Here is a 14,222-nt window from a genome sequence, read left to right on the forward strand (position 1 = left end):
ACAATGTTTATGTCCTTTAAGCAGAGGTCAGCTAACAGTGAAATCTTTCTGTGCTACCATAAGCCCTTTCTGTTGGTTTGTGTACTTTGTTATTTGCCTTGCTTTATCCATACTTTTGCAGCATTACCACCCACTCCACGTGACAAGTGACATCATTGCTATAATGAGAATTCCAAGCAGAACCACTGGATCGAAGCCCATCTGTGTGCCTGCTCCCACACTTGACAAAACAAATTCCAAATTCATTCAGCATGCCAGTGCCATTTAGTCACTGTGACATATTCCAAATTTTGGACTCTGCGCAAAAACCAATCTGTGCCCACAAAATTAATCATGGAACACATTTTATGACGTTTGACAACAACTTAAAAGGTTCCCATCTCTGGCAGGTGGCTCTGCCAATCTGCAAGTATATGCATGACAAATTCTGAACACTATATTGTGTGGCTGAAAATGTATGGTGTAGAATGCATACCGTGGAGAGAACCAGAGTGAGTCCAAACAATTCTCAAGTCTGTCTCAGGGACACAGAAGCCAGAACGCTCCCTTGTGAAGAAAGGATGATGGTCCCAGGTACACATAGAAAGCCAAAGAAAAGGCAACAGCTCGTGTGCCAGTAGATGCTGAGAACATTGGCACAATCGCCTGTGTTGGCAGGACCAAGAGTTTGAGGTGGCTAATTTAAGCGACAAGATCCTGGCAAACAGATTTATTTAGGGCAAGAGTGCGTCAGGGAGATGCCAGAAAAATACATCAATCTGTGCCTTTACATGTACTCAGAATGATGATGAAACAACTGACATTAAGAAAGTAAACCTTACACTTTAATAGAATCTGCAACTTCTCCTAACCCAAAGTAAGGGGGAAGGGTCACTTTAGATATCTGCTACTTGTGTTCTGCTCTAAGATCTGTGATTAAGAAAACCTCCCAACAATGTTTTTGAAGAGATTTTCCCCATATTGTGGTGCTTAATTGATTAGACCAAGTGTTTTTATATATGTTTAGTTTATTTTTAAATCAGGCTAACTCACATTTGACCATATCATTCATGGCAAATGAAGGAAGCCATTCATCTAAAATTTTACTTTTCTGAGAAGTAGCTTATAGAAACTCTGTTGGGGAAAGAAATAAGCCTTCGGCTTTAATTATACCGATAGAAGCCTGAATAGGTCCCTTTGTTAAGAGTAATGTTTTACTCCGCAAAAAGACATAATTGTTTTAAATGTCAATTCTATAGTGTAGTGCATATTTGTATATGGTTTGACAGGCAAAAAAAAAAAAAATAGTAAAACATTTTACTGGGAGTGTCTTGCTTCCTCATATGATTTTCCATTTCCCTAGCTTCTCTAGAGAGCGCCTCTTTCCCCCAATTTACCCCACCCACTTTCTTTTTCTCTTAATTGATGACTCAATCCATTGTCTTTGCAATGGATTAAGAACACTTGCATACTTAGCCTACTGAGGACTTTAATATTTTTATTTTTTCCTGTATTGATTTTTAGAGAGAGGGAAAAGATTAGAGAAATAGAAATGTTGATAAGAGAGAAACATCATTGATCAGCTACCTCCTGTAAACTCCTTACTGGGGATTGAGCCCACAACCCAGGCATGTGTCCCAACCGAGAATCCAACTGGTGACCTCTTGGTTCCAGGTCTGCACTCAACCACTGAACCACACTGGCCCTGCTTTAATTTTTTTATACAAAGACTAAACTTGCATAGCTTAGCATCCTGAGGTTTATCAAGACTCAGTCTTCCTATTCTAATTTGATTGTTTCTCTTCTTCTCTGAAGTCGGAAGTAATATAAGGAAGCAACAGGTGAAGAGGAGCTCTTCCACAGGAAGAACTAATCAAGAAGAATCTTGATTAGAAAGCCTGGTGATCCAATAACTTGACAGAGGCATAAAAGCTAAAGCAGCTCTGCCTCATTTATACTCACAATGCCCTCTTTTGAGAAATGAGCCAGCAATCAGTCTTTTCTCTAAAGTGAAGGAATTGTACTCTCTAGGTCTCTCAACACTAATACTTGAGCATCTGTGAATTAGGGAGGGACATTTATTTTTAAAAAAATATGTTTTTATTGATTTTTAGATAGAGAGGAAGGGAGAGGAGTAGATAGAACTATCCATGAGAGAGGAATTGATCAGCTGCCCCCTGAAGACCCCCTATTGGCAATAGAGCCTGAAACCTGGGATGTGCCCTGACGGGAATCCAAGCAGTGACCTCTTGGTTCCTAGGTCAATACTCAACCACAGAGCACACCAGCTAGGCTAGGGAGGGACATTTTAGGGGATCTCTCCTTACACAATAGCTGATTCTTTCATTTGTTTTATGCATAAAATATAAATGGGTTGTTAGTTAATTGAATCATATTTTTATCAAAAGCTCCTAAAACAGTTTTTCTTCCTTACCTATGCTATAAATAAGCAATGATACAAAACTGTTATGATTCCCAGTCCTTAGAATGTGGCTTTTTATTATTTTTATTATCTCTGAAAACTTTTAGAATCTTTTATTTATTCTGAAATTTCATCATGAGTATGTACGTTAAGAAAATTTCAAGGACACAAAAATAATCATTCAAAAGGACAAAGTAAATAATTCACAACCCCAGTTCATGAGAATAGTTCCTGTTTTCACCAGGGAGAGACGATTCAGAGGGCCCTTGGTTGTGGGACACAATTAGCCTTACACAAAATGCTGAACTGGCTCCACTTTCCAAAGCTTATAATCAAGCCTCAAAAGAACAAAACTGTTTTGAAATGTAGATAGGAAACCTCAAAAATATTAGACTATAAAAATAAGCAGCACCCCCAAAAGAGTAATTTCACAATTCCTGGCCATATATACAACAGTCATGGAAGAAGAAGGAAATTATGAGCCATAATGAAGAGAAAAAAATCAATCAATATATTTGATTTAGCACTGTTGTGCCCAAAATAGCACAGATGGTAGAATTAGTAGAGAAGAACATTAAAATTGTCATTATAATTGTGTTCTACATGTTCAAGAAACTACAGAAAAGATAGAGCATGTTAAGTAAGGACATAAAAATGTATAATCGCACACATCCTTAAATAAAATTACTAGAGATAAAAAACACACAACATTGGAGATAAAATATAAACTGGATGGGTTTAAGAGAATATTGTATATTGAAAATAGGAAATAGAGAAAAACTCTAAAAATCAGTGAACTGTCAGACAATGTCAGGCAGAGGAATATGTATGTAAGTGGAGTCATCAAAAAAGTGGAGGTGCAAGATGGAGAAGAGAATGCATTTGAAAAAATAAGGGGAGCCCAGCTAGTGTGGCTCAGTGGTTGAGTGTTGACCTATGAACCAAGAGCGCATGTTTCAACTCTCAGTCAGAGAAATGCCCAAGTTGTGGGCTTGATCCCGAGTGGGGGTGTGCAGAGGCAGCCAATTAATTTTTCTCTCTCATTATTGATGTTTCTATCTCTCTCTCCTCCCTTCCTCTCTGAAATAAGTAATATATATATATATATATATATATATATATATATATATAGTATATATATATATATTTTTTTTTTTTAAAGAAATAAAGGCAATGTCTGCATTTGTCTATCTAGCTCTACATGTTCTACATGGTATTCTCAGTGCCTAGCAAGGCACCTAGTAGACATCAGACATTTGATAAACATTTCTTGAATACACTTGTGGCAGACAATGAATAAGAGGAAGGCACATAAGTGCTATTTGCAGGATATAAAGGCTATCAGGGACCAAAGAAGGGAAACAGTATGGAGAAAAGGAAGCTTAATAGAAGTGTTATGTCTTCATTAGGGACCTGAAGGACGAACTCAAATTTGAAGATGTGTACAGTTTAGAGAACTGGAGGAGATGAAGAAGGACATTCCACATAAGAACAACTTAAATGAAGACTTGGAAGCAAAAATAAATATGGCTTTTGAATAATAGTCTCTTTCTATCCGTGAAGGAAACATTCCAAGTCTCCCAGTGGGTGCCTGAGACTGCATATAGTACCAAGCTTTAAATATACTATTTTTTTTCATTACATACCTATGATAAGATGTAATCTTAACTTAGACACAGTGAGAAATTAATAATCAATCAGACAAGTTTTTTTTATGTCTTCCACCCAATGAACATAATGCCTTTTTGATCGTAGTAGCTGTGGCCGTAACTTTTGCAGGTTGAAATGGGACAGCAGAACTAGCACACATTCCTTTTTCCTTCTGCACAATTTTACAAATAAAAGATTTTTTTTTCTTACCACAGATCTTAGCAACCTCAGAATACGATTTTCTTTCCACATCAAATCAAGAACTTTCACCATTTCATTTACAGAAAGCACGTTATGGCTTTCTTTGCCATATCCGAATTACTAGCATCATTATTCTTGTTTTGAGCTATTATTAAGTAAACCAAGGGTGCTTTGAACACAAATGCTGTAACACCGGACAGTGAATCTGATAACGGAGAAGGCTACACATGACTAAGGGACGGGAGCATATACAGCATGGATATGCTGGACAAATGGATGATTCACTGCCTGAGTGGGATGGAGCAGGACTACTCGAGATTTCATGATGCTACTCAGAATAGCACACGATTTAAAACTTATGAATTATTTATTTCCGGAATTTTCCATTTAATATTTTTGGGCTGCCGTTGAATGCAAATAACTGTAACCATGGAAAGTGAAACTGCAGATAAGGGAGGTTATTTTACCACCTCCACTGGAGTGGCGGCAGCACTTGGGGGGTGCTAGAAATTAGTTTAGATGGATGTGTTAGGGTCAGACTAAGAAGTCTTTAGAAACACAAAATGTAGAAACCCATTGAAAGTTTCTGAACAGAAACCTTTGATGATGAAATCAGAATCCAAGGAGAGGACAGGAGCCTAGTGGTGACAGTCATGGTGGATTGGGAGAAAACACTACCGTTGAATGGAACCAGTTGGCCAGAAGTTTGTTAAAAAATAATCCAGTCCTCAAGTGTTGAAAATTTATATGTGAGGGCACCTAACATATCAGCACAGACTAGGGCTTGAATAAATGTCCCTGGAATTTAAATACTGGGCAAATTAATATTTAATTTAAATTCAAGACCAAACATATTCTTGGTTCATGAAGTTTTCACAAGTGGCCCTAAAAATCTGTAATGCATTAAAAATAATATTTACTTCACAGTATTTTATTTACATAAGATTCTAGATCAACTCTTTTAAAAAATGTTTTTATTGGCTTTTAGAAACAGAGAGAGGAAAGGAGAGAGAAAAATGGGTGTGAGAGTGAAACATCAGATATCTCCTGTACACTCCCTACTGGGGATCAAGCCGAGCTACATACCAGGCATGTGCCCTGACGGGAATCCAACCGCAACCTTTTGACCAGGATGACGACCAACCCATAGCCACACCAGCCAGGGTTAGGTCAACTTTTTAAAATTACTTGCCCCCAAGGGCCTTCTTCCCTTGGTCACGCAGGTGTGTTTCACGATTTTTCTACTTTTCATCCTTACTCTCAAATAGATTTATAGTGAAGATTCGAGCCTTGGGTTATTTTGTTTTGTTTTTTGTTTTTTTTAATGATTTCAGAGAGGAAGGAGAGGGAGAGAGAGATAGAAACAACAATGATGAGAATCAGTGATTGGCTGCTTCCTACACGCCCCCTACTGGAGATCCAGCCCCGCAACCCAGGCACGTGCCCTTGACCTGAATGGAACCTGGGACCCTTCCGGCCCGGTGCTCTAACCACTGAGCAACCCGGCCAGGGCTCGAGCCTTGGATTTTTTTTTTTTTTTAATTAAAGCAATGCTTCACTTGTCCTATTTACCCTTCAGTGTCACGGTATTTCAGAGTCTCGTAAGAAAAAGGATCTTGGAGACAGGAGGCTGTCGCACAGAGGGGTCCCTGAGGCTGAAAGTGGACAAGGGCAGCCCGGGAAAAGGCTTGCATCGGAGGCAGGGAACACGATCCGGGGAAAAGGGTTCTTTCCAGCCTCAGGAGGGCGGTATCCGGGAACCTTTGAACCGCCGAAGGTGCGGCACAAGGCCGACCTCCTGCAGCCACGCTCAGGTGCCTCTCCACCCAGACGCCCGGGCGACCCCGGGACCCGAGCCCCGCCTCTCGCGATACTGGCCGGCCTCCGCCCTCCCGGCTCCGCTAGGCCCCGCCCCCTCCCGCCGCCCCTGTGTCGTCACTTCCGGCGGGTCTGCAGGCGGAGGGAGAAGATGGCGGCGCTGGGGGAACCTGTACGGCTGGAACGGGGTGAGTGCTGCGGAGGCCCGAACCGAGGAGGGCGGAGTGGGGTGGAGGACTGCCGTGTCACCGCAGGGGAGGAGGAGGAGGAGAGGCCCGGGCTCCAGGCCTGGAGCCAGGCTGCCCCTCCCGCTGGCGGCCGGCCCCAGGGTAGGCGTTTCCTGACCGGTACCACCGAGGCTGCACCGCGGAGCACCACCACCTGTCCGCCTCGCAGACACACTGCACACGGGACCCTCCACCCCCTCCGGCTGGGCCCAGCGGACGCCGCATTCAGGGACGTGTTGGGACAGGCTGCACGCACAGCCCCCATTTATGGGTGCACACACCCAGGGTGCCACCCTCATCCTCGGGTCGCACATTTCCCCGCACACGGGACCTTCCCTTCCCCCCCCTCCTCCCTCCTCCGATTTGCGCGCAAGAACTCGGTCATTACTTTCACCGCAACTCCTCCTGTCTGTGTACAGTGTTGGAGTATTTCCTGGCCTCGGTGCCCCGCCCAGGTACAGCGCAGATGCTTCAGAAACAACGCCCGCTGATGTATCTGGTCTCGGAAAGGTTCCAGAACTAGGAGGAAGAGGGGTAGATTGTACAAGTATTTGAAAGTTCATTCTTAGTCCTTCTTTACAAATTCTACACATGCAACTTGTGGCTGGTTCTTGCTATGTAGAGAGAAGACTGCGGAATCAGAGACCCAAATGCCAGTGAAGAAGGTACATGGTTATGTCCCTATGAGGGCCTGGTTAACAGACTTCCAACATTCCACTCTTTTCCCCCTCCCCAAATCCTTTATTTCAGTCCATTGCAAGCATGCTTTTGGCAGTCCTGCAGTAAAAGTCATTAGTGACGAGTCAAGATGTGTACAAACTAAACCGTTTGAATATTAGTAAAGTAGCAAACAGAGTTTAGGAAGAAGATTAAACATACCTTGCAAATATTGACATTTGCAGTTACAGTCTGAATATTAAGTAACTTCTGCTCTAGGAAAGGAATATGTTTTGTATAATTACTGTACTTGGAGAAACCTCTTCCCTGATGCATTCATACAAACAAATGTGCACTTAACATTGCTTATTCCTCTTGGTGTTCACTTCTGTAAACCTCTTTGCGAAGGACATTGTTTCCCTCAGCCCACCAGGCCATTAATTAATGCATCATTTCTGACAGGGGAGTGGCTACTCTGGAGGACTTACTAAGTTAGGCCTGAGACTGTGACATTTTATCCTGCGCACGGTGGCACTGTGCTTTGTATGAATATATGGGAACAAGTCTGTTTGGTGTTACCGGAAGTAGGTGTTTTTCTTGAAAGCCGGTTGTAGGATGCTAACATGTTGGTAGTCTTTTTTTTTTTTTTTTTTTCTTTTTTTCTCACCAATATATTTGTATTGATTTCAGAGAGGACGGGAGAGAGAAAGAAAGAGAGAAAAACATCAATGATGAGAGAAAGTTATTGATCAGCTGCCTCCTGCACACCTCCCACTGGGGATCCAGCACACAACCCAGGTATGTGCCCTTGACGGGAATTCAGTCCGGGACCCTTCAGTCCGCAGGCTGACGCTCTATTCACTGAGCCAAACCAGTCAGGGCTCTCTTGCATTTTTATGCAGCACGAAATATGAAACTTAACCTCTGGCATTCCATTTTGCTCTTTTAGAGTTCTTTTCAGTTCCACAGTAGAACGCTCAGCACCTTAGTAGGATGAATAACTTGTTCGTGGTTGTCATTTAGCCAGATAAGAAAGTCAGTTCTGCATCACCTCTGATTCTTAGAATTCTGTTTAACAGACTCTATTGTAAACATTCCCAACAGTCCTACAGTGTAAAATGAGTACGTATGATCAGGATCCCTGGATGTCTTCTAAATCATCAAAACATGAGTCAGGCCCTAACTGGTTTGGCTCAGTGGATAGAGCATCGGTATGCGGACTAAAGGTTCCCAGGTTCAGTTCCCGTCAAGGGCATGTACCTTGGTTGCAGGCACATCCTCCCGTGTGGGAGGTGTAAAGGAGGCAGTTGATTGATGTTTCTCTCTCATTCCCTAACTCTCTATCCCTCTCCCCTCTTTACTGTAAAAAAAAAAATCAGTAATATATATATTTTAAAAAATGAGTCAGTGGAACACATTTAAACGTGTTAGGTACAGTGTAAGTTCAGGAAAGAGTATTTTACTTTTTCAAATTTTTAATTGCATGTTGTAACTGTAAATTAAAATAATTAATGAACCAACAGTCCCCATTCACCAGCCATTCAAGAGATGAGATATCAGAATGAGGAAAATCTGTTTCCATTTTATTTGATCAACATCAGTTTAAGCTAAAATTGGCAGATTTACTCTTTTCTCCATTACATTCATTCCCAGTTTTCCAGCTGCAAACGTAAACAAGGCCATAGTAATTCTATAAAGAAAAAGTTCTAGTCTTTCCACTTAACGGGGGGCAAGGAATAGTAGAGTAATAGGTACTCTATCCCTGTGGGTTTACAAAAACAGTAAAGAGAAAGAAAATAAAAGTAAAGATAATCATTAACAGTGTTGTAAACATAACTCTGAATTTCATAAAATTTCTTAATTCTATTATAGAATACTTTTCCTCACATTTCCCAGTGAGAATTGTCTAACATGCTTAATATCTCTATATATAAAAGTCAAGCAACCAGAATGCTGGATTTACGCGTCACTGTGATGCATTCTGCTGCTGACCAAAGGCCCCGATTGGGGGCGGCCCCTCCCCTGGCCAACCCTGTCCCTGATTGGCCTTAACACCCGCCCTTTCCCCCCCCCCCCCCCATCAGGGGCAGGGCCAGTGGCCAACCTCCTGTGGCCTCTCCCCATGGCTGGCCCAGCCCCAATCAGCACCCCCTGACCCTGATCAGGGGCGGGGCCAGTCAGCTGACCTGTGTCCCCTCCCCCCCAGCCCAGCCCCATCTGCCCCCATTGGGGCGGGCTGGTTGGACCCTACCCGTGCATGAATTTGTGCACTGGCCCTCTAGTATTTGTATAAATGTGTACCATCCCTCAATATTTCTAATTAATTGGTGCCAAACGTAGCATGATATTTATGCTTGCTCTTATGACACCCTTTTTTATGAATTTTTTTATTTATTCATTAATTTTTATAAGGAAGGTACTCTTGTTTCTGTTTTTCAGTAGAGAAAATGAGACACAGGGAAGTTAAGTAACTTGCCCAAGATTACCCAGCTAGTATTGAAACCAGGTTGACAGAAATAATTGTTTTTATTTTTCTATTTTGTAAACATGTATTTGATTATCTCAGTTAAAACACTGTTTTGATTCTAAGTTGAAAACAGACCATTTGTACCATTGCTATAAATATGTTTGCCATTAACTGCATCTGCAATGGAATAGTTCCTATCTACATAGATATTCTGTTTTCCTTTGGAAAATTAACAGTGATTTTACTGACACAGAGTGTTTTGTTCTGTTCAATGCTCTGATTATTAATACTAACGATAGGTAAATTTTTATTGTCTACATAGTTACTGATATACTGTCAGCTTTTCTGAATCATAAACAGTCTTTGTCTATCATGTTTTTTGCCTCAATTCTTTCTTGTGACATCTAGTATTTCACATTCAGTTTTCCTTTCACTCAAAGATGTTTTTCCCTAGATTTTATACGATACATGTATAACAGCAGTATTTCTTTTTAATCTACTGTAAAATTCAGCATTATTCTCAGATTTTACATTCCCATCCTCAGGCATATACATATCTCCCTCCCCCCTCCCCAACACACACACAAGTTCACCTTTTTTTTTTTTTTTTTTTTTAATGTTTTTCCTATTTTTTTTTTAACCCTTTGCACTCCGCTGTCCCCTCTCAGGGGACATCGGAATTCTAGCATATCACTCGGATCTCCCCTCTCAGGGGACATTGCAGTTTATTAGTGATTACGGGGAATTGAGTTAATTCAACGCACGTTTCCGCCGTTAGCGTCGAGTAGCTGGTAGCCAATGTCCAGAATGGTTCGGAGTGCAAAAGGTTAAATATATATTTTATTGATTTTTTTACAGAGAGGAAGGGAGAGAGATAGAGAGCTAGAAACATTGATGAGAGAGAAACATCGGCCAGCTGCCTCTTGCACGCCCCCTACTGGGGATGTGCCCGCAACCAACGTACATGCCCCTGACCGGAATTGAACCCGGGACCTTTCAGTCTGCAGACCAATGCTCTGCCACTGAGCCAAACCGGTTTCGGCGTTTTTCCTATTCTTGTTCATCCTTGAGGAACAAATCCTAACTGCTACTCAATTACATATTAGAGAATCTTCAGAGAAAATTATCTATGAGTATGTATTTGTTTAACTCTAGATATCTGTAGAGCAATTGAATTGTTGGAAAAACTACAAAGGAGTGGGGAGGTACCACCACAGAAACTTCAGGCTTTACAAAGAGTCCTGCAAAGTGAATTCTGCAATGCTGTAAGAGAGGTGAGTACATGGGATTAAAGCTTACTAAAAACTTGAGTAAATTAGATAAGATAATACTCTGAAATTTGCGTTCAGAATTTCTTAAACTTTAGAAAAACATTAGAACCTAATTTTTGAAATTTCTGTTAGACAAACATTTCACAAAGATGCATAGTTTAACGTAAAATTTTAGCACATTCATTAACTTCGTACAACTTAAGCATGGTGTTTTCTGAGATTTAAAATCACAAACTTTGTGTTTTGTAGGTATATGAACATGTCTATGAGACTGTGGACATCAGCAGCAGTCCTGAAGTGAGAGCTAATGCTACTGCAAAGGTAAAGTTTTTCATTTGCTAAAAGTGAGAAAATTCTTTTAAAATTTGAGGTTTTAATATACAATTATTAGATTCATTATAGGCTTATTTTGAAAACTAACAACGTCTTTCAACCTATACTGGACCATCTCAAGTACTAAGAAATAGGATCTTTTTTTATTGTCTTTACAAAAGATAATCCATCATGCAGATTAGATAATACATTAAAAATGCAGTTGCAGCCGAAACCGGTTTGGCTCAGTGGTAGAGCATCCGTCTGCGGACTGAAAGGTCCCAGGTTCGATTTCGGTCAAGGGCATGTACATTGGTTGTGGGCACATCCCCGGTAGGGGGTGTGCAAGAGGCAGCAGGTCGATGTTTCTCATCGACATTTCTAGCTCTCTATCTCTCTCCCTTTCTCCTCTCTGTAAAATATCAATAAAATATATATATTTTTTTAAAATGCAGTTGCACACAAATAATAATACACATATCATAAAATATATAGCAGTATACAGTATGCATATTTAATTGTATCATTGATTGTATATATTTTCATTAAAGGTTTGATGTATGAATTATCCTCATTTTATTGGTGAGAAAGCATCAGACTGTTACCTGCCTCAGACCACACAAAAAAAAAATGGTAGACTTTGGAGGGATGCTCCCCTGGTTTCTCTTTGCTTTCTTTACCTTCACTCTGCAAAGATGTGGTAATGTCACTAGTAGATTATCTCTTCAGAGCTATAGAGGTGGCAGGCCTCCTGTGCTTTCTCATGTGGGAATTTCCTCAGTAATTCCTACATGAACTCAATGTCCATATCTAGTTAGAATAAGTTAATGTCAGCAGTAAGTGATTTATATTAGAATTAGTTATTAGCAGGTAATTTTTCATTGAGAGTTACTGGTTTGCGTAAGGAAATACTGGATCCTCTGTTGAATACAAACACTTAAACATGGGGGTGTAGTTTGACAGAGTAGAAAAAACACAGAAACTTGGCTTTATATATATTTTATTGATTTTAGAGAGGAAGGGAGAAAGAGAGAAATAGAAAAATTAATGATGAGAAAGAATCATTGATTGGCTGCCTCCTGCACGCCCCCAGTGGGGACCGAGCCCGCAAACCAGGCGTGTGCCCCTGACCGGAATTGAACCTGGGACCCTTCATTCCCTAGGCCGACACTCTATCCCCTGAGCTAAACCAAGGAGGGCTAGAAACTTGGCTTTTATTCCTGAGTTATATGATTTTCACAGCTTACTGAATATCTGAGCCTTAAATCTAGTAGTAACTAGATAGTTAACTAAAGCAACAAGAAAGTCCATGTTTATATGTACTCTTTTTCTCGATATTGAGTTATTTCTTATGAGTTTTTTAGTGTCAATAACAAATGGTACAGCAGCCAGAGGACACCTACCTCCTTACAGGTTACGTAGATAGGCTGTGTCCTGCACAAAGGCCTGTGAAACAGCTGGGCTCTCCAGCCCCAAATCTCAGACTGCTGGCACACGCGTGAAGAGGCTCTCCTCTTTAATGGCAGTGCTCATTGCCTACAAGCCTGCCTGCCAACTACTGCACAGTATTTCTGGGACCTGGATCCACTGACCTGAACACCTCCTACACAGTCCCAGTTATCTCCTCTAAAACACCATTCTCCTAAGCTCACCTTCTCAGAACCGCCAATGAATTTGTGGGTATTCAAACATCAAATGTGTGCGCCTCAAAAATAGGTAAAAGATGTAAGAGCTGAAATAAAGGTGATATATTTAAACGTAAAGTTTTGTTCCAGGCTACTGTTGCTGCATTTGCTGCCAGCGAAGGACATTCTCATCCTCGAGTTGTTGAGCTTCCAAAAACGGAAGAGGGCCTTGGGTTCAATATCATGGGAGGCAAAGAACAAAACTCTCCAATCTATATATCTCGAATAATTCCAGGAGGAATTGCTGATAGACATGGGGGCCTCAAGCGAGGAGATCAACTTCTCTCTGTTAATGGAGTGGTAAGGATGTTTTATTTACTTCTATTTGTAGTAATGTGTTGTGACCACTTGGGGGAGTACATGAGTTATAGAAACAGAAAATATAAGGGGGCAAAGCTTTGCAGTTTAGAAATCCCTCAAAGGAATCCCAGGCAGTACTGTTTAGTACAGTGATACAGTTTAAAGGCTTTATGTGTGTTTAGCTTTTTTCCAGTGAAAACTAGCAATGCTTAGTGTGATTTTTATGAAGCAATTAAGCTGTTTAGTAGTAAAGGCAGTGTGTTAAATTAGAAGTCTACCCCTCATTTTGGTCTTATAGAATGGTGGAATAATAGAGTATGTAAACTTATGTGCTGTTATTTAGATCTTAGAAACCAGTTCTTGGACTACAAATAATATATTTAGCAGAGGGTTTCACACTGATTAAAATGGTAAAGCTAGGTTATTTCATAGGTTTATAGTATTGAAATGATATAACATTAAAACTTTTTTACTTGCATGTATTTGAAGCATTTTTGCATTTTGAATGAATTGTAAAACCTATATATTAATTGTGTGTGTGTATTTTTTTCTAGAGCGTGGAAGGAGAACATCATGAAAAAGCTGTAGAACTGCTGAAAGCAGCTCAAGGAAAGGTTAAATTAGTAGTGCGATATACACCTAAGGTCTTAGAAGAAATGGAGTCACGTTTTGAAAAAATGAGATCGGCCAAACGCAGGCAGCAGACCTAATGCAGTTCAGAACTTTATATTCCATTTTGCTTTTAGCTAGAGAAGTTTTACTTGTGACCTACTGATGGCCGCAATGCCAACGATTATAAAGAAAAACAAACTTACCGTGAACTGCTCCTTGCCATTTTATAAATGCCTATTTTAAAATCATTTGTGGTTCCAGAGATGCATACACTTTTTTCTGACAAGAAAAAGTAAAAGGTGATGAGGGCAATTTTGTCCTGCTCTTTTTACAGGCCTTTTTCAAATGCAGATTTTGTCATAAAGTTGTTATAGATTTTTAATAATGCTTTTTAAATATTAAGATGTACTTTTACATTCTTAATCTTTTTTTAGGAAAAAAGGTTCTTCATTTGGCTGCTTATCCTATATAATAAAAGCCTAATATGTTAAGTGTATGGTTGTCCGGTCATCCGTTCAACCAATCAAAGAATAATATGCTAATATGCTAAGGCCGCTCAACCATTCACTATGACATGCACTGACCACCAGGGGGCAGACAGTCGACCAGTTGCTATGACCA

At 40.5% G+C, this 14,222-nt stretch overlaps 1 protein-coding gene across 3 annotated transcripts; it reads left to right on the forward strand.

Annotated features, from left to right (window-relative positions):
• The first annotated feature begins 6,122 nt into the window (after positions 1-6,122).
• Positions 6,123-13,788, forward strand: LIN7C (lin-7 homolog C, crumbs cell polarity complex component). Of its 3 annotated transcripts, none has more exons than XM_036428504.2 (5): positions 6,123-6,258; positions 10,577-10,695; positions 10,942-11,013; positions 12,780-12,989; positions 13,544-13,788. In XM_036428504.2, exons 1-5 carry the CDS (start codon positions 6,222-6,224, stop codon positions 13,697-13,699), a joined length of 594 nt encoding a protein of 197 aa, XP_036284397.1. In that variant the 5' UTR covers positions 6,123-6,221; the 3' UTR covers positions 13,700-13,788. The 3 variants fall into 3 exon arrangements, with proteins under 3 accessions (XP_036284397.1, XP_036284399.1, XP_036284398.1); XM_036428505.1 differs by lacking the exon at positions 6,123-6,258 and adding an exon at positions 7,493-7,538; XM_036428506.2 differs by lacking the exon at positions 10,942-11,013 and having other exon boundaries at positions 6,207-6,258.
• Positions 13,789-14,222: the final 434 nt, after the last annotated feature.

The sequence above is a fragment of the Pipistrellus kuhlii genome, unplaced genomic scaffold, assembly GCF_014108245.1.
Source record: "Pipistrellus kuhlii isolate mPipKuh1 unplaced genomic scaffold, mPipKuh1.p scaffold_m20_p_9, whole genome shotgun sequence".
NCBI lineage: Eukaryota > Metazoa > Chordata > Mammalia > Chiroptera > Vespertilionidae > Pipistrellus > Pipistrellus kuhlii.

What these genes read in the sequence shown, in the direction of transcription:
- LIN7C (XM_036428504.2), top strand. Translation starts at nt 6,222, where the DNA reads ATGGCGGCGCTGGGGGAACCTGTACGGCTGGAACGGG. An exon ending in ACCTGTACGGCTGGAACGGG is followed by an intron (nt 6,259 to 10,576) that starts GTGAGTGCTGCG and finishes GTTTAACTCTAG; the next exon opens with ATATCTGTAGAGCAATTGAA. An exon ending in TCTGCAATGCTGTAAGAGAG is followed by an intron (nt 10,696 to 10,941) that starts GTGAGTACATGG and finishes TGTGTTTTGTAG; the next exon opens with GTATATGAACATGTCTATGA.